Below are 18947 nucleotides of genomic sequence, written 5' to 3' on the forward strand. Positions count from 1 at the left end.
CCTTTTATCTTTTTCCTTATAACTTTGGCTTTTTATAACCCACTTGGAGATACATTTTAAGGTCTGCCTGCGTCAGACTCACTTTTGATTTATGGCTCGGCTTACCCACCCTTGGAAGAATATTAAAATACCTCAGAAGGCCACATCACCAGCCTATTATTATATTAAAGAGAAGGATATCTTAAGAAAGGCAAAGGTTGAGACAGGAATAGCTGTCCCATGTAAACACATCTGGTGTGCAATATTTGAATCCACAGACATCTTCCTGTAATGAAAGTGCCCCAGTTAGTCTTCTGTTCCTCTCTTTCTCTCCCTTCTCCTATGCCCCACCCCACCCCCACTCCGGGCCCCTTTCTCCTCTGCGGCAAGGTTTCCAAAAGGCCAGGTTGCTCACACATTCCTAGCTGAGGGTGACTTGAATTCCCGATTTTCCTCCCTTTGCCTCCCAAATGTTGGGATACTGGAGTCATAGGCAAGGGTCACCATACTCTTTTTCTGTTTCCTCTGACAGGGTCTAACACACAGCTATTCTCCTAACTCAACCTCCTAAGTATGGTGATACTTTATTTGTGCTGAAATGTGATTTTATTTGTATGTTAATAAATAAAGTTGCCTGGACATCAGAAGTCATAGCCATTAAGCAGAAATCTGGCAGTGGTGGCACACGCCCTTAATCCGATCACATGGCAGGCAGAGTCTCTGTGTATTCAAGGACACAGCCAAGTGGTGACGGAACCTTTAATCCCAGTACCAACCATAGAGACCTGGAGGTCTGTATAGACAGGCAGTGGCAAGGAAATCATGTGGCTGGGTTTAGAGCCAATGAGAAGGTAGAACAGAAAGGCAATAAAAAGACAGGTCACGCAGGAGAAGGTCTCTCTCTCAGGGGGAGAGATGGCAGTGACTGGTAAGCTAAAGGTAGTCTTGGACTTTGCTAGTGCTCTGATCTCTTAGACTTTAACTCTGTATTTGGCTCTGTGTTTCTTATTTACTAAGACTGTTTAGAATTTCATCTACACTTAAGTGCTAGTTTGACAGGTGTTAGCTACCATATTCCAATTCGTTTTTCTTTAGAGACTGAAAGTTCAGATTTTGTAAGCTCAAGTTTAAATGTCCATTCAAATTTGTGCCTAAGAAAAAGGATTCAAAGTTGTTGAGAGCATGGCATGAAGGTCCTTGTGTCCACGGATCCCCAGAGAAATGAGGAATGTTGAGCATGCAGGATTGTCTTTCCAATGGGGAAGATGTAAAACCTGCTCTTCCATCCAGAAAACTGGGAATTGGAAGTGATTAATAGCCCTATCATCTGTCGGGCCAGGCCATATCAAGCTCCCACAACCAGGACTGGAGATACCTAATAATCTAAATGACCCTTACATTATCTGTGTAGCCAGAGGCTCCCCTAAGCTCTCAAAACAAGACCAGAGGTAGCTACTAGCCTAAATGACCTCTATGCTATGTGTATGATCAAGACCAGGCCAGACCTTCCTTAGGCCCTTAAGTTGTTAGTAGTTAAGGTAGTCTATCTTCTAGAACCCATCTTCTTGGAAGAAATGACTTATATTCTGAGTTAAATTTTGATGTACTTATGCCCCCTTGTGCACCAGGAATTGTATTACACCAGGAAACTTTTTTTTTTTTTTCCCCAAATTACACAATGTTTAAATTTGTTGGGAATAAACTGCCTGGATCAGACTCCCTGAAGTCTCGAGCCAGGTTGATGAAGTCAGTCTGAACTGAGGTTTCATTCTTACCTCTTTGATTCACTTCCATGCCTGTTGTGACTGCCTGCAAGGTTCCCTTCACAAAGTATTTTTATTTTCTAGACCAATAATTAAAACAAACTTTGAAAGTATAATAATCTGGTCTCTGCCTCAGGTGATGTATATTTTTTAAGAGAGGTCTCACTATATATATTCCAGGTTAACCTTGAAGTCTTGATCCTCCTGCTTCAGGACCCCCAGTGCTGGGATTATAGGTGTTGACCACCATGTCCAGCAATGGAAACTGAATTTTTAGCAATAGTTTCCTAGTTTTATTGTGATGAAGTGGTCAGGGGCTATCACTACGGCAAGCACTGGCTCAAACCTTCTTTTGCGGAGGGAGGTCCCTTTGCGGAAGCTAATGATTTATGTCTCTGGGTTAGGCTCTGAGCAGAGCACAGTGGAACACTGGACATTACACATTGTCAGAAAGTGCATTATCTTGGGGTGCTGATGAGGAACAATTGACCCTAGCACCCTGTGTTTCTCTGTCCCTGTGATCCCACTGTATGGCAGTGGTCTACTTTGCTTGAAGTATCACTTCTTCCCCTCACTTAGATTGAAGGGTGGGGAACATGTTGTTCCTCTCTCCTCATAGGACAGAGTACCTATGAATTCTAGTACCATGCTCAGAAAGGGTTAGTTAAAGATTGAATGTACAATGTAGGAAGAGTGAGTGGCTTGTAGTTATTCACTAATGAGGACTTATCCAAAAGCTTCCAGCCTAAACATCTGACCAAGCTACAGAGGATGAAATTAATATGCATGGAAGGGACTTTCTTTCCACCTAAGTTAACATGGGCGTTGGGGCTGAACCAAGTGGCCTGCCAATGTGACTGTACCTTATAACTACCTAGATGCCTTGCCACTTATTATTAACTGGCTGTTTTTAAGTGAAAACAAACAAACAAACAAACAAACAAACAAAAACTGCATACCCGTGGTCTAAAGTGAAAAGTTCATTTAATTCCTGTCCTTATCACAGCAATTCCAGGCCCCGTGACTGCTTTCATTTTGTGGCATAACTCTGAAGATACATTTGAAAATACATTTATCATATTCTGTCAACTCTATATTATACCTTGACTTTTAAAACTTTTTATTTTTTACTTAATATGTCCATCTCTTCTTCCCTCTCCTTTCCTCTTCCCTTCTTGGACAGAGGTTTGCTTGTATCCCAGGCTGTCTGGAAACTCACTAGCTAGTCCAAGCTGGCTTCAAACTCAAGGCAATCCTGCTTCAGCCTCCCAAGTGCTGTGATTACAGGGTGGACCATCACACTTGGCTCATTTGACACGTCTTAAGTGTTGTTCCTTAGTAATACCTATAGATCTGCCTTATTTACTGTAATGATCATACAGTATTACACTGTATGGTATCTGTCATCTATCCAGCTCTCATGTATGCACAGATATATATCCATAGGTAATCAATTGCTGTCATAAGCAATGTTGTTATAAAGACCAGTGGATGTATCTCTTTGAATATATGAGCAAATACATGTGAGAAAATTCCTAGGTCAAAGGAGATGCATGATTTAAATTCTGTGAAAATGTTCCCCAAAGAAGCAACACTGATTACACTCTGCTGTAAGTGTGCAGGACGGCGTCCATCTGCCTGGGGATGTGCATGGGTTCAAGGTTGATGGGAACGTGATCTGTTGGTTATATCTCCATTTCATGCTTTTCACATTTCTGTCATTCTGATGGGAAGGTCCATGGATCTGAATTTGGGAGCTACGCCATTGATGCAGAGTCGTCCACACACACCTGGACCAGACATTGTCTTCCATGGCCTTGGATCCTATTGTTAGTGATAGACAAGCAGCTGAGAAAGGGGGAGTAGTCTGGTTTGAAATAATGTTCCAGTGCCTTTGCCATGGAGTTCTTGTTTTTGTCCTTCTGCGTTTTCCATTTTGGTCACAAGTGTTCTTTTCCTAGGATGCTTCACTCAGGGATATTGTCTTTCCCCCAGGTTCATAAAGATGTATTTTAAACATGTCCTCTTTGAGGACACATTCTTTGACAAATGCTATTTTGAAGATGTGACATCCACAGACACCTATTTCAAGAACTGCACCATTGAGTCAACCACCTTCTACAACACAGGTGAGAAGATGGGCACACTGGGAGGAGAACAAAGGTGGCCCGGGATTTAGGAGCCAAAGCCCATAGTCAGACCTGAAACACGAGTGAAGGGATTCACAGCCGTTAATGGCAGCCTTAGTGGGGGAGGACAGGGCTTCTGCCCCCAGGGAGGGCAAACATTAGGTGCCATGAGTTGGTATGGAATTTGTTTAATTTATAGCTCAGGTTTTTTTCCTTCACATGTAAATTGAAGCAAAACTTCTGGCCAAGTGTCTTCATTTGAATGAGACTTTCCTCATCTAAATGAGACTTATCTATCCAAAAATACAGTATGACATTCATGAAACCAGCATTCCAGGAGGGCTGCATTTTCAACCTGGATTCCTTCCTGGGGACCTTGCATAAATTAAAACTTGCACAATTAAAAATTGTTTCCATGACAATAAATCAAAAGGGAATGTTACCTCTGTTCAGATTTGGTACATAAGGCGAGACACTGAGAACATTTTAGAATTTCACTGTTTCAGATTTTCATGATTTAAAAAAAAAAACCCACAGAATTCTACTACTCTGCCACTCTTGCTACTTCCTCTGTGCTCATCATAACTTACCAACCTCGCTGATGTAGCTGGGACACATGGGAGCGCATGTGTATTACCAGAACCTTCCCTACAGGGTCTCAGTGGAGACATGTATTCTGATTATCCCCACCACAGAGCTGCGGAAACGGACTTAAGCAATGGATCAAGGCCACAGCTAGCAAGGAGATGGAGTCGGAAGCCATTTCTCAATTACATGGCTCAGAAAGCTGTACTCTGCACAGACTGCTTTCTGCACGCCCATATTAATGCTCCCTCCTCGGCATCAATGTCAACAGACAGTTCACACAACATGTTTCTCTCATGCTCTCAGCTTCAGAAGGTTCAATACCTGGTCTCTAACATCTCCCAGTCTCTAATAATCTGTTATTGGACATAGCTTCCTGAGTTTCTTCCAAGCTTTACCTTAAAAAATGACTAGTTCCAGAAGTTGTATTTGTTACTAAAAATGGTCGTACTTTTTTATTCTTTCAAGTTTCAGTGAGGCTTCTTCATTTGCATACTCAACGCAGGCCTTTTTTTTTTTTTTTTTTGCTCGCATTTGTAGTTGGGAAATGTCATAGCTGGGAGAAGCAAAGGCCATCGTCAGGTGTATGCTTCCAATTGTGTGTGTGCGTGTGCATACGGAAGCCAGGGGTTGATGTTAAATGTTTTTTTCAATCACTTTTCCACCTTACTTTGTGAGACAGGGCCTTTCACTGACCCTGGAGCTCACTGATTGAGCTAGACTGTCTGGCCAGCAAGCCCTGGAGATCGTCCTGTGACCACTTCTCCAAATCTCGGATTCAAGGCACATGCACAAGCACTTTACCACCTAAGCCAGCTCCCCAGCCCCTGCACGCCTTTGGTTTTTCAGGGAGACATTCAGGGAGATGAGTGTTCCTGATAGGGTCAGCCATCAGACCTAGATTTCTCTATATAGCATTCTTTCTACTAGAAAAGTTGGTCTTTGATAGTGTCAGAAAATACGTGAATTGTTTTCACAGCAAGTGGTTTTGACTTTTGGGAAAGTTTAGGGTTTTGAATAAGCTACTGCCTGGACTCTGCAGTAGACAGTTCAGGCTGGCCCTAATTCTTGTGTGTGAATAGTGTGTCTGTGTCTGTGTGTGTGTGTGTGTATGTATGAGCCACTGCCTGGGTTCTGCAGTAGACAGTTCAGGCTAGCCCTAATTCTTGTATGTGAACAGTGTGGTGTGTGTGTGTGTGTGTTTCTGTATCCTTTTGAAGACAGCACTTTACTAATCTATTTTGCCAGTCCCAAACGCCAATTCTTAAGTTCTACTCTCTAAACTAGATTACTTCACAGGAGTGTCACCTGATTGGGAGAGACAGGATTCTCAGAGGCTGGGAAGATGGCCCTGGATAACGTCCTTACCACTCAAGTGTGAGGACTGGAGTTCACATCCTCAGAATCCATGTAAAGTCTGAGCAGGTGTGGCTGGTGTCTGTAATCCCAGCACTAGAGGGGTAGAGACAGGGAATCCCCAGGGCAAGCTGGCTAGCTAGAGTAACTGGAATAAGTGAGCTCCACTTTCAATGAAGGACCTTACCTCAATAAACAAAGTGGAGAGTGGTTGAGAAAGACATTCAACAACCTCACGCCTTAATATGCATGTGCACACATTTACATGCCTGCACACATGTGAGCACACACACACTCATGCACATACCACACAAACATACACATGTAAAAATATGTCTCTAAAATGGGTATTATTTTCATTTCTTTTTATTACAGGAACTTGAGCTGAGCAGGTTGTTACAATTTTTTGCCAAATACCACTTTGACTTTGAGGTCACAGGTTATCCATAAAGAGGACATCTCTGTGTCTGCCTTTCTTTCCCCAGCTCCCAGCCACTCACATGAACCAAGGCTTCTTTCTCTCCCCAGACCTCTACAAGCACAAGTTCATTGACTGTCGGTTTATCAACTCTACCTTCCTGGAGCAGAAAGAGGGCTGCCACATGGACTTTGAGGAGGACAATGATTTTCTGATTTACCTCGTCAGCTTCCTCGGCAGCCTGTCTGTCTTGCCTGGGAACATAATTTCTGCCCTGCTCATGGACAGAATCGGAAGACTCAAGATGATTGGTGAGTTGTTCATGGTGGAGCATTTAGGGCTCCTGGACACACTGGTTTGCTTCCTTCTCTTAAAGAAATAGTGCACAAGGTAAGGCTGGATCTGCTGCTGTAAAGCCAAGGAGGCACATTCACAGAATCCCAGGGTTTCACAGAAAGGCTTTGAGGGTGGTGGGGGAGGGGTTCTGCATCATTTCTGGGGTGTTCTATTATCACTCCCGCATCAATGATCAAATAGACCCACCACACCTGCTTTATAAAATTATTATAGAAAAGATATTTAATGTTCTTTATTTTTTATTTTTTTGGTTTTTCGAGACAGGGTTTCTCTGTGTAGCTTTGCGCCTTTCCTGGAACTCACTTGGTAGTCCAGGCTGGCCTTGAACTCACAGAGATCCGCCTGGCTCTGCCTCCCAAGTGCTGGGATTAAAGGCGTGTGCCACCACCGCCCGGTTTAATGTTCTTTAATGATAGTTTGATGATTCAAAGCAAACCATATTGTTTTTCTTATTTCTGCTGATTGATAGTGGAAATGTGAGGGGATGAGACACATAACAGGAGATATGCTCAAATTCTATGATATGTGTGTGAAATTGTGAAAGAATAGGTGAGCAGATAAAGAATAAAAACTATTTTAAATTGTATAAAAATAGTTTAGGCTTTGTTGGAGAGCCTTATGTTGAAATCCTTGTACACATGGCCATTTGATTTTGAATGTATGCCTTTCTTTGGGTTTTGATTTCCTAATAATATGAGGTGTAATAGCCGGGTGGATTTTGTGAGGGTTGAACGTAAGATAGCCCAAACATCTTATAATACACAGCATGTTGTAGGCTTTTCGAGTGGCGTCTGTATTTACATCTGCCTGGCTTCCTTTCACCTTGCACCATTTGATGCTGAAACACAACGCTGTGAGGGGTCAGTAAGAAGTGAAATGTGCACATTGAGGGCCAGGAAGTATGTGTGGTAAGTGTGAGCTAAGGCCAGAGCTGGGGAAGTAGGAGGCACATTAATAAAAAAGCCGTTAAGGATCTGCCCCCAGGATGTTGTTGATCAGGAAAATTAATATCAAACTTTCCAGTGTCAAAACACAAAGGGAAACAAAATCGATCACATTGTCATTTCACTGGTGAAGAGGAAACAGATCAAATCTTCAAGGGAAGAAACCTTTCTTCATGTTTGGGTTGTATTGGATATTATTATTATAAATAGGAGATGAATATTCAGAATCGTGAATACAAGATGTGCCTGTGGTTTTGGCTTTCTCATCTCCTCGGAAAGATGGAAAGTCATCTCATGGGCACAGCAGACTGAGTTGCCTCTGTTAGGGGATGTGTCCTTGTCAGTTCAGAAGTCCCTTTAAGAACACACACACACACACACACACACACACACACACACACACACACACACACACACACAGAGAGAGAGAGAGAGAGAGAGAGAGAGAGAGAGAGAGAGAGAGAGAGAGAGACTGGTACTAGCATGCCCAGGCCATGACCACTCAGTCTCTGCACCCCTCACCTTTACAGAAAGGCCTGGAGCCGTGGACCAGCTACGGCACTCTCAGTTCATAGAGCACACTGGTCACTCGCTGGGTAGACTTCCCTTCCCCCGTGTCACCATGGGGTGCAGGGAGCTGCTTTGAAGCAGCGTTTTCGGGGACCCCCAGAGCAGCCTGGCTGCTGCAGCCGTGGCAGCTTTGTCCTGTTCACTCCTTGGAGCTCTTGTCTGGTTGAAGTCATTTCTTATTAAGGACGGTGTAGCAGTTCTCTTAATGAGGCCGTTGCTCAATCATTTGTTCCTTTAATAAACATTTATTTATACAGTCCTTACTCTGCGCCAGACTGTGGAGGAAGCAATGGGAATATAACAGTAATTGAGGCCATCAACATCCTTGTGTTTAAAGAGCAAATGATAGATTGAGAGAGACAGACATAAGCTAGAGATTTCATTTAACAAACCCTGGGATGCTTATTATCTGCCAGGCTGTGTTCCACGCATTTCATAAACATTAATGCATTTGAACCCTCACCATAACATAACCCCACGGGATAGGTACTATTTTATTAACATTTTACAGATGGGAAAATGAGACACCCCAGAGGGCAAATGACCTATTCAGAGCCACATAGATAAGAAGTGAGACTTGAATTTGAACTCAGACCCCTTAATTAGAAGAGAGGTGAGGATTATGGAAGTGAAAAGGCAGTAGGCCTTACGGCTCTAAGGTAGGAGCCGTTAACACAGAGTCGAGGAAGCTCTCCTTGACCATCGCTTGATTTGACGATGGTGTTTTACTCATCAGAATTTTTTAGTTAAGACTCACACTGGTACTGCCGAAGAGAGCATGCGTTCAGAGGGAAATGTTCTCAGGACTCCTGTGGCCCATAGATACCAGCCTCCTTCCCCCAATCTCCTCTCCTAGCTGTTAGAAAGATCCTGAGGTGCTGCTTGCGGTTCCGCCCCTCCCCAGAGGGGTCTGGATGGACAGTTATCATTCCCTAGCTCCTTAGCCAGGCACCCCACTACCCTTATAGTCCAAGACCCAGGGTCCTGGTGGGATTCCAGGATGGGGTTCTGTTAGGAAGTAGTTTCTTGTTTGAGTCAGATAAGCATTTGGATTTCTGACAAGGAAGGTGCTCTTTCCCCACTGTCCTGATGCTGGGGGGCGGTGGGTGGGGCGGGTGGGGGGGGCTCACCCACTTGCTTACTGGAACCCACTTCTTTTGCTTTGGTTCTTTAGGCCCCGCCCTACTTCATTCCTTTCCAGCCTGTAGCTGGCTTGGTGACCAGAACCAACAGGAGGTTCCCCAAGTTCCCCTGAGTGCACTTCCTGGGTTTGAAAACAGTTTGGTACAGCCTTTTTTAAATGGAGCCTCTTATCACCAGCTAGGTCGATGGGGTCCTGGTTGGACAATTCACCCAGGATAGTCTAGTGAAAAGACATTGCTGATGGGCAGCTTTAGATGTGTGGCCGGGCTTGGGAGGACAAATGGGGCAGGCAAGACTCTCACTGGTAAAAGTGGGAAGCAGTTGTCTTCCTATGGTGGCAGGAACCAGGGGGAGAAAACAGCATTCACAGAGCCCAGTGGGGTCTGAAACGGTAGCTGAGGGATAACCTGGAAGGAGCCGTGGTCCCAGAGGGATGTAGCCATGGTCCAAAATGGAGCTTCCAAAACGGGATGGGAGTCACTGAGTAGTCTCATCCCTCTCTCTTCCTTTAATGGTGATTAGAGTTCCTGTGGGTAAGCTTCTCAGAGGGTTGTGGCAAGGCTGTGAGGGCAGGGAGAGCTCTGAGATGGAGATAGGCATGTCTGAGTCGTATTTCTGTTGCTGTGACAAAACATCCTAGACTTTGCATTTAGAAGGAAGAAATAGTTTGGATTCCTGACTTCAGAGATTTTGGTCCATGGTTCTTTGACTCCGTTGTTTTAGGGTTTGGGTTGAGGCAGAGAGCATCACGGCAAGGAGTGTGTAGTAGTGCAAAGCTGCTCACCTCATGGTGGCCTGGGAGCAGAGAGAGCTTACTTTTATTAAACAGCTCCTCCTTCGGACTCTATATGAATCCATAAATGATTAATCCATTCATGAGGACAGAGCCCCCCAGAGGCCCCACCTCTGAATTTTGCTGCCTCGTGGCTGACCCTACATTCAACACATGTGCTTTGGGGTGGGGGGGGGTGGGGTCATTTAAAATCCAAAGCAGAACAGGTCATAAGTGAAAACGCAGAAGAACAGCCCTTCTGGAATTTTCCCTTTGTAGCCCACCCACTGATGTGTTCACACTGGAATGTAAGCTACATGAGAGCATGGGCTCTTAATGTTTAATTTCCACATTTCTTTGAAAAAAGTTAAATTTTAATATCTTAAATTTAGAGTTGTATATAAAGGTGTATCTACTCTTTCTATGTATATATGTCAATATTTACTTCTTCGTGTGTATATAATTGTATTTGAAATATGTTTGAGTTTTTTCTTTTCATTTGGAATATGGACCTAATAACTCAAGTAACACGTTACTTCAGCTGAGCCTGTGAGGATGGGAGGTGGGCGAATCCTGTGGGGAACAGACTCCTGGACGCACCTCACGTTTCTTTTGACATCTGTCTTATCTCCACAGGCGGCTCCATGCTCATCTCGGCAGTCTGCTGCTTCTTCCTGTTTTTTGGGAACAGCGAGTCTGCGATGATCGGCTGGCAATGTCTGTTCTGTGGGACCAGCATCGCAGCCTGGAATGCGCTGGACGTGATCACAGTGGAGCTGTATCCCACCAACCAGAGGTCCGTTCTTCCTGGCTTTCCCTCTAAGACCTGTTTGTGTTTCTTTGGCCGGAAGCCTACTTCCCGCCGAATCTTGCACCACACATAGTCTTGCTCTTCCTGGAGTCCGTGTTCCAAACATCTTCTGGGCAACTGATTTTCTCTCCAAGGTGGTGACTGAGGCCTGGACCTGCGCAGGCTAGGGTTTGATAAGATTGAGTGAGGGACAAGAACCAAAAGACAGGAGTGAAGTGTCTCAGGAGAGGGGTAAGAATGGAGAATGGATAAAACCTTGTGTATCATGCAATCCTCGTGGCAGCTGAGCCCAGCCCTGCCAATGGGAACTAAGGAGAAAAGGTGAAGATTTGGAACAGCATGGGATGGGGCTGGTCAGCAAGGAAGAGAAGGTGGGTAGAGGCGGAGTAGTCCAGGGCTGTCAGGGTTTACTCTTGGTTTAAAAGCAGAGGGTCAAGGCCATTACTCAGTGTGTGTTTCTCTTCATGACGGGGATCTCGAGTTGTAAGTACAGCAGATAAATGCTCATAAGGAATGGGCATGGTATGAGGATGGGTAAATGGAATTCTGAAAATTTTAGTGACATTCCTAAAGTCAGTGAGAGATCATCTGGGGTTTGGATGGCTAGGGTTGTGACCTCATCCCATATCTGAAGCTCCTTTCTAGAGCCAAAGAAGGCCTTAGTTTTACAAATAGTAAGGGACAGGACAATGGTCATTATTGAATGGGGTATGGCTTTACAGATAGGAAATTTAGGAGAATGAAATAAATAGACAGAAACAATAGGTGAACAGAAAAAAAAACACCTTAGAATACAAGTGTTTAGCTATATCAAAAAAGTTAAAGATGCTATCAAAATAAATCTAATAATAGGAGAAGTCATAAAATATCTAGAAACCAACCTGAAACATTCATGAATAAAACCATAAAATTTTACTACAATATAAAAGGAGACATAAAGTAAAAATCAAGACATGTTTCATTGTGGATAAGACAATTGAATCTTAGAAAAATGTCAAGTTTCATTTAATTTTTCCAAGTTACAATAGTCCATTCAAAATTCGCTGAGACTTTTCCTTCCCTGGAAAGTTGGAGAAAAAATCATTTTAAATTTTATTTAGAAGACCATGCATATGAAAATAGAAAAAAAATTAAAGGAAACACAGAAGGGCCAGGATTGGGGCTGGAGCTTATGAAGCCACCATGTTGTTCCGGTAGAGACAGCAATAGAACAAGATCTGTAACCGTCAAGCTATGCCAACATTCTTAAACTTTTGATATAAAAAATGAATGTAGCCAGAAGGTTTCTCCAGTGCCACCTGGCCATGCGGTCCCTCGGCCACTTATAAAATAATCATCCAGAGGCTTAATATTAATTACCAATTGCATGGCCTATGGCAGGCTTCTTACTAGCTAACTCATATAACTTAACCCTTTTTATGAATCTCTAAGTTGCCACGTGGCCATGGCTTACTGGTACTTTCACATCTTGCTTCTGGTGGCGGCTAGCAGCATCTCCTCCCTCTCCTTTCTCCTCCCACCTCTCTCCCTTGGATTTTCCCACCTGGCTCCATCCTGCCCTGCCATAGGCCAATGCAGCTTTACTTATCAACCAATCAGAGCAACACATACATATTCACAGTGTACGCAAAGACATCCCACAGCAAAAGAACATTTTACTTCAGCCAGGGAATGCTCATCCTAAGAATACTGTCCCTGTATACCAGTGGTTCTCAATCTTCCTAATGCTGTGACCCTTTAATACAGTTCCTCATGTTGTGGTGACCCCAACCACAAAATGATTGCATTGCTACTTCATAACTGTAATTTCACTACTGTTGTGAATTGTAATATTCATATCTGTGTTTTCCTCTGGTCTTAGGGTACCCCTGTGAAAGGGTGGTTCAATTCCAGAAGGGCTTTCGACCCACAGGTTGATAACTGCTGCTGTATACAGCTGGGGTCAAGATAGGCTGTGTGGTTTCTGATGGTTACCACTGAAATTTGATGGAGGGATAGTAACCAGTACTTGGTTCTGTCATGAAAGACAAACTCCAAACAGCATGAGGGATTAGGCTTTGCGTATCGTCTTCACTAGCAGCTTGAGCAGATGGCTTCGGCTCCTATGTTTTCACTATCCCTTGCCTATACTCCACCACAGACCATCTCTGTTGCAGGAAGTAAGACAAGGGGCAGAAAAATAAGGAAGAGAGAGCAAAAGCCCATTCAAAAACTCTTTCAGGAAATGTCTCAGCAGCTGTGGTATGCACTCTTGGCTCATTGGCCTAAACTAAGTCATGCCCACACAGCCAGCAGCAGGGTCTCTGGGAAATGTGGCTTTACACATGGGGACCTGCTTTTCAGGGCTGGCTAGCAGCAGTTTTTGTCACAAGAGAGTGTTATGAAAGGGGTGCACTTACACTTTATTTTGCACGCAGCTTTATTTTTTGATATTTTTCTGTAAGCAAGTACTACTTGTAACTATTGTAATAAGAGATATGCTTGGGAACATAAAGAAGCTTGAAGACAATACTCCAAAACGTTAATAATGGTCACTAGTCTAGATGTCCTTACATCTTTATATTATTCAGTATTTCCAATGCTGGCTGAATAAAAATGTTGTTTTTGTGTATAGGTAAAAAGTTCATTCACTCCCACACCTCCTCCTCTTACAACAAGGTAAGAACCTAGTGTGCTCCAGAACTTCAGAATCCTTTCCTGTGCTCTTCTTCTGCAGGGCCACAGCCTTTGGCATCCTCAATGGATTGTGCAAATTTGGCGCCATCCTGGGAAACACTATCTTTGCTTCTTTTGTTGGGATAACCAAAGTGGTCCCCATCCTTCTGGCTGCTGCGTCTCTGGTTGGAGGTGGCCTGATTGCCCTTCGACTGCCAGAGACCCGGGAGCAGGTCCTGATGTGAACAACCCATGGAGAGAAAGATGGGAAGATCTTCTCCAGGACACTCCAGCACAGCCATGCCAACCACCTTTCACTGTCCATGGGACACCGTGGACAGCGCAGGAGGAGAAATGGACTTTTGTGATCACTAGTTTAGGACCCACTTCAGTTGTCAATACATTTGTAACTCAGGTGATTGACTGGGGGTGCCTTGAGCCACCCTTTGGATCCCAGAGCTGTGTGCTTAGCTTCACGTCTCTCCATCCAAGGCAAGGAGGGGCAGGACCTTCCAGTAAACAAACACATACAGTGAGCAAGGAGTATGTGTTTCTCTAAATGAAGTGCAAAGAATCATTTGCATTTCAGACTGAAGTTGAGGACAAGAAACAAGCTCTTCCATGTAGCTCCTGGGAGTCTGGTGATTTAGCAAATTGCCTTGGTTGGGAGTTGGGGTCATCACATGAATACTGGGCTAGGAGAACAGGATATACATTTGCACTTGAAAGTATCACCTATCATATTTTCCATTTGAAAATTGGCACAGTAGTATTGGAGATATTCTGACATAGGAAAGCCAAATATTTAAGCAAATTCTGTATGGACTGACTTTTCTTCCCAAGCATCCTCAACTTTGAACGATGAAGATGCGATGTATTAAGAATGATATTTATTATGATTTTGCTCTAGTCGGAGACGCTTAAGGATGGTTATTCTGTAAACTAAGTTTGTATATAACAGTTTTGAGGTTTTATTTCCACAAATGGTTGCTGCTAATATTGCTAGCGTTTTAGCCTCATTTGGGGAGGATTCGCCATTCAAGGTCCCAGGAAACTTGGTGCAACCAGATGACATTTGAGCACAATTTCAATACAGCCATCTAGCTACTGTTGAGAGAATGCACTAAGCAAGCTGTGAGCAGTTTCCTTCACCTTGGAACTTTTCAATTTAGTGAGGCAGATACTTTTCTCTCCTATGTGGGTCACTTGTGAAGCTCAAATCCATGGGCCATTTGACTCTGCCGTTTACCTAGAAGGAACTGACGAAGTGTTCTATGGCTGCTGGCACTCTCTTTATAGAGACCAAAACCAACACAGGTAACTGACTAAGGTTGGGAAAAAGGTCTTCAAAGGGTGAGCTCTTCCTGTCGGATTTAGCAGGAAAGTGCTCACTGCACATTTATTATCATCTTGGTGATGATGTTCAGGACCTACGAGAAATCTGTGCTCTATGTCCTGGTTCAGAGATTTTGAAACAGGCCCTTAGCACAGAAGTTAGGAAGTGAGGGGTGTTAAATACATGCATTTCTTCAGTGCTCTAAGGAATCTTTCCTGAGATCTGGTTTGGAACGTGAATGTAGAAGTGGGCGGGGAGAGGACCTCAGGACAGACTGCTCTGGCCTGCGTCAGCCATTGTCTGAGGTCTTGATGCTGAAAGAGCAGCTTTTTTTCATCAGGACCATCTAACGATGGTAGAGACGGGGAGCGGAGCGAGGAGTTCCTGTCACCTGAGCTGTGTGTGCCTGGGCCAGGGGAGCATCAGTCTGTAAGAACTAGTTTGCTCACTTTATTCGCAGCACACCCAGGAGCTGTAAAGTGCTCAACTTTGCCTATTAGAAACCTCTCCAAATCTAAATGAGACTAATGGCTACGTTGAGTGTTTTCTCAGTTTTGTGGGACTGCATAGATCCCATGACAGTTCAAGCCATCTTTCTATAGTCCTCTGGAGTATAAATTAGCAGGGGGAAAGTGATTTTTTTTTAGACCTTCCTTCCCATCTTCAAGTCTGGCTAACATGTTTACTCGGCTTCTCTGGTCCCCACCTCTTTATACCTCCCTTACTTTCTGTATAAGGAAGGAAGATGCCACATCAGCTCTGATGTGACACCCTGATTCCCCCCAAATATAAATATATATAAATATACAGAATGTATTAATGCTTCTCTTGGTGTTTTATAGGCACTAACTAACACAACACTCTGTTGATAATGAGAGACTTTCTGTAATATAGCTGTAATATTCTTTCCCATTTTCTCGTGATATGGAATGCATCGGCTAGGATCATGAGAGAATTGTGTAAATCTGTGGTTATGTATCCCTCATAACAGTATTCTTTAATGGGATAATACACCTCAGTGAGCAGCTACCACTTAAAAAAATGTTCAAGACAGAATCTACATTTCCAGCCAGATGGATCTTGTAAACTTAAAATCTGATTAATTTTTGAGTGCAGGGATGGCTGCAGCCATTTGTAGGTTAACTCCACTTAGTTTCTAAGCTCTGTCTTCTATATTACATTTATGGATCCTTAAACCAACTACCTAACCAACCAAGGGCAATTCCCATCCCATCTGTCACATAGGCCATGTGAAAGATGCAGCATGGTCTGCAGCCTCCCTCATGAAGGATTATCTGGCCATGGTACCTGGCCACTTCATAGCTGCTGTCACTCCTGATGAGATGAATGTGTCTTTAAAAATAGTCTGTGTGGCAGGTCACTGGGGGATAATGTACACCGTTCTTAGCCATCCATCTCTTGTTTTACCCCGAGGGACTCCTAATGGCATCCATAGAGGGTGAAAGGGAAGAGCCGTTCCCTCACTGAACAAGGCTCTTCACAGTTCATGATGTATTTTATGATGGTCAGTTTGGGAGTTGTTACTTTCAACAGTCCCAACTGCATTGTGTTATCTCCTGATGCTGATTTTTGATCTTTTGTTCTATTAAAACAATTAGTGAAAGAGGTGTCCTGTTTCTGAAATTTGTAGCACATAAGCTTGAGATTGTGTAAAAGTAACTCCATTCTCTGGGTTCCCTGGCTATTGGCTCACGGCAAAAACAATAAAAATAACTGTAAGTGAATCTAAGAACTGAGGCTAGAGATCATTTTCAGACACTTAGGTCTCTTCTGTATTCCTAAGGTGACTGAATCCTTTCTTCTACCTTTCTTATTTTTTCATATGGGGACTTTGAGAGGTTGAAAGATGTGGCCCAGCCACTTGAGGTGCTGGGACTGTGTAACAAGGCTTCGTATGATGCTGTCTCTTTTTCTGAACTAACTCTCCCAGTTGAACTGTGCTCTTTCAAGCCTGCTCTACTGGAGGCCCCTCCCAGTTATTTCCACGTGAACATCATTGATCTCCTTTGCTGCAGGGCATGCTGGGAAATTTATTTACTGGATGCATGACCATGATTTCTTCAGTGTGAAGTTCTTGGTATAAAAAAGAAAACAGACCAGTGAATCATTCTTCTTAAACTTCTTGTTCATCAGAATCATCTGAACTGTCTAAGCTGGACATAGTGGCTTGCTAATAATCTCAATACTGGGGAGGTGGAGGATCCCTGGTATTGACTGACAGTCAGCCTAGTCTCTTTGGGGACTCCCAGGCCGATAAGCAACATCAAGGAAAAGGTGAACAGTACTTGAAGAATGACACCAGAGGTTGTCCTCTGGCTTCTGCACTCATGTGCATGTGTACCCCCACATACACCAACACGAATGTGAACATACTGCTTGGTCCCATCCCCAGAGACTGATTTAGTCTGTATGGGGTAGGGTCTGAGAATTGGCATTTTAAGCAAACTTTCACATAACGTGGGGGTATTAGTTTCCCAACTGTATTTAGAGAAGCACAGACAACCTGTCTGTAGCTAAATACTTTGATGTGTTGGGGTGGGGATGGGGTGGCAGAGTTCTTTTATTCCCAGTATATGCCCAACCAGAATCTCATGTGAGCCCATGAGGAGCAAGAACATTTTTTTTCCCCAGCATTTCAAAGGTATTGACTAATGGCAGACATCAGGGACTCAATGGTGTTAGCTGTGACATTTTCACCCCTAAAGACTGTGGTTTCCCTCAGGCATTGGCCTCTAGGCCATGTCTGTTGGTCCAGCTCCGCCTCTTCCCTAAACTCAGTGGGGGGTAGCTTTCACCTGGGATTGCTGGTGCCTGCCTTGTCTGTTTCCACTTGGTCTGGTGGTGGTGGCTGTGTTTATAGATTTTTGCAGACAAATATGCCGTTGCTGTATTGAATCCCCGGGGCTCTATAATGACAGTCTGATTCTAAAGGCTTTTCCCTACCTGGTGATCATGACAGAATGGGGTGGAATACAACCTGCTGACCATCAGCTGACCTTGCTTGGTGACACTCTTGACAAAGATGGGATTTTTTTTCCTTTAGAGATAAGGCAGGGTAAGGGCACCTTTCTCCATGTAGACCTCATGGAACACAATTTACAGAACAGTCCCCTGCTCTTGTGCTCTGTAAGGTACTTGATCCTAGGAGGATTTTCCGAAGTTAAAATGCTGTGCTATTGTGTGAGCAGCTCTGTCATCTTTGGACATAGCCCAGAGCCGTTTGCAAATCAATCACAAAGCACCTTTGAATTCACGCAAGCTTAAAGCACATTTTGTTTAATTTGCAGAGGCATGGTGAAGAATTTATATGCATGGCTTTTGTGTGGCATGGGGGCAAAGATTAATAATGGAATGAAACACAGACTAGAGCTGTTCACAGATGTTAAGTGGAAGAATAGAAGTTGTTAGTTTTTGTAAGTTATGGGTTAGGTAGGGAATTTATTTAGCAGACCCACCCCATAGCCTATGAATAGAAAGTGATACACACTGTCACCTCACCTTAAATATACATTTAGCTACCCACTTACCTTTAGTATCATGAGTTTAACAGACTTGAAAATGTTAGCGGTCATAAAGACACATTGAGATGTCTTCTAAAGTTAATGTGGTCATCACATTTGGTAATTTCGCTTAGGCAGGGGAGTCTACCGAATCACAGCTACTGTCACTTTGGAGAGCAAGCCATTCAAAAATGACAGCCTTGACCTTCACTTACAATATACATGCTCAGTAGTTCAGATTTCTTCGAATCAGCACTTGTGATGATGTCAGCAGAATCTGAACAAAAAGCCTACAGAATAGCATTTTATTATATCAAAAGGAAAAAAAGGTAACTGTGTAGAGGTAAATAGCTTGAGTTAGCCACCTGACAATGTGTACTTAAGCATGTGCTTAACCAGGGAAGCAGGTGCTTTCTGAGAAATGAATGTTAGGCAATTCTGAAATTGTGCAAACATTAGAGTGTGTGCCCACACAAACAAAACTGGGTACAGAGTTACTAGGCAACCCAATCTTAGAGGACCATAATTGTCTATGTAGTTCATCTTCATGCAGCACAGATCTGTATATCAAACTATGTTGTACACCATAAATATAGGTAATTTGGACT

At 43.5% G+C, this 18947-nt stretch overlaps 1 protein-coding gene across 3 annotated transcripts in view; it reads left to right on the forward strand.

Moving 5' to 3' along the window:
• Sv2b (synaptic vesicle glycoprotein 2B) overlaps positions 1-16446 on the forward strand; it is a 190539-nt gene extending 174093 nt beyond the window's left edge. For all 3 annotated transcript variants that reach the window (XM_052760310.1, XM_052760312.1, XM_052760311.1), the window contains exons 10-13: positions 3738-3871; positions 6341-6541; positions 10653-10812; positions 13544-16446. In XM_052760310.1, the coding sequence (XP_052616270.1) occupies positions 3738-3871; positions 6341-6541; positions 10653-10812; positions 13544-13727 (679 nt within the window). In that variant the 3' untranslated portion in view covers positions 13728-16446. The remainder of the gene's footprint in view (positions 1-3737; positions 3872-6340; positions 6542-10652; positions 10813-13543) is intronic.
• The last annotated feature ends 2501 nt before the right edge of the window (positions 16447-18947 follow it).

This window comes from Peromyscus californicus, unplaced genomic scaffold (assembly GCF_007827085.1).
Source record: "Peromyscus californicus insignis strain IS unplaced genomic scaffold, ASM782708v3 Scaffold_4__1_contigs__length_199733344, whole genome shotgun sequence".
NCBI classification, from domain to species: domain Eukaryota; kingdom Metazoa; phylum Chordata; class Mammalia; order Rodentia; family Cricetidae; genus Peromyscus; species Peromyscus californicus.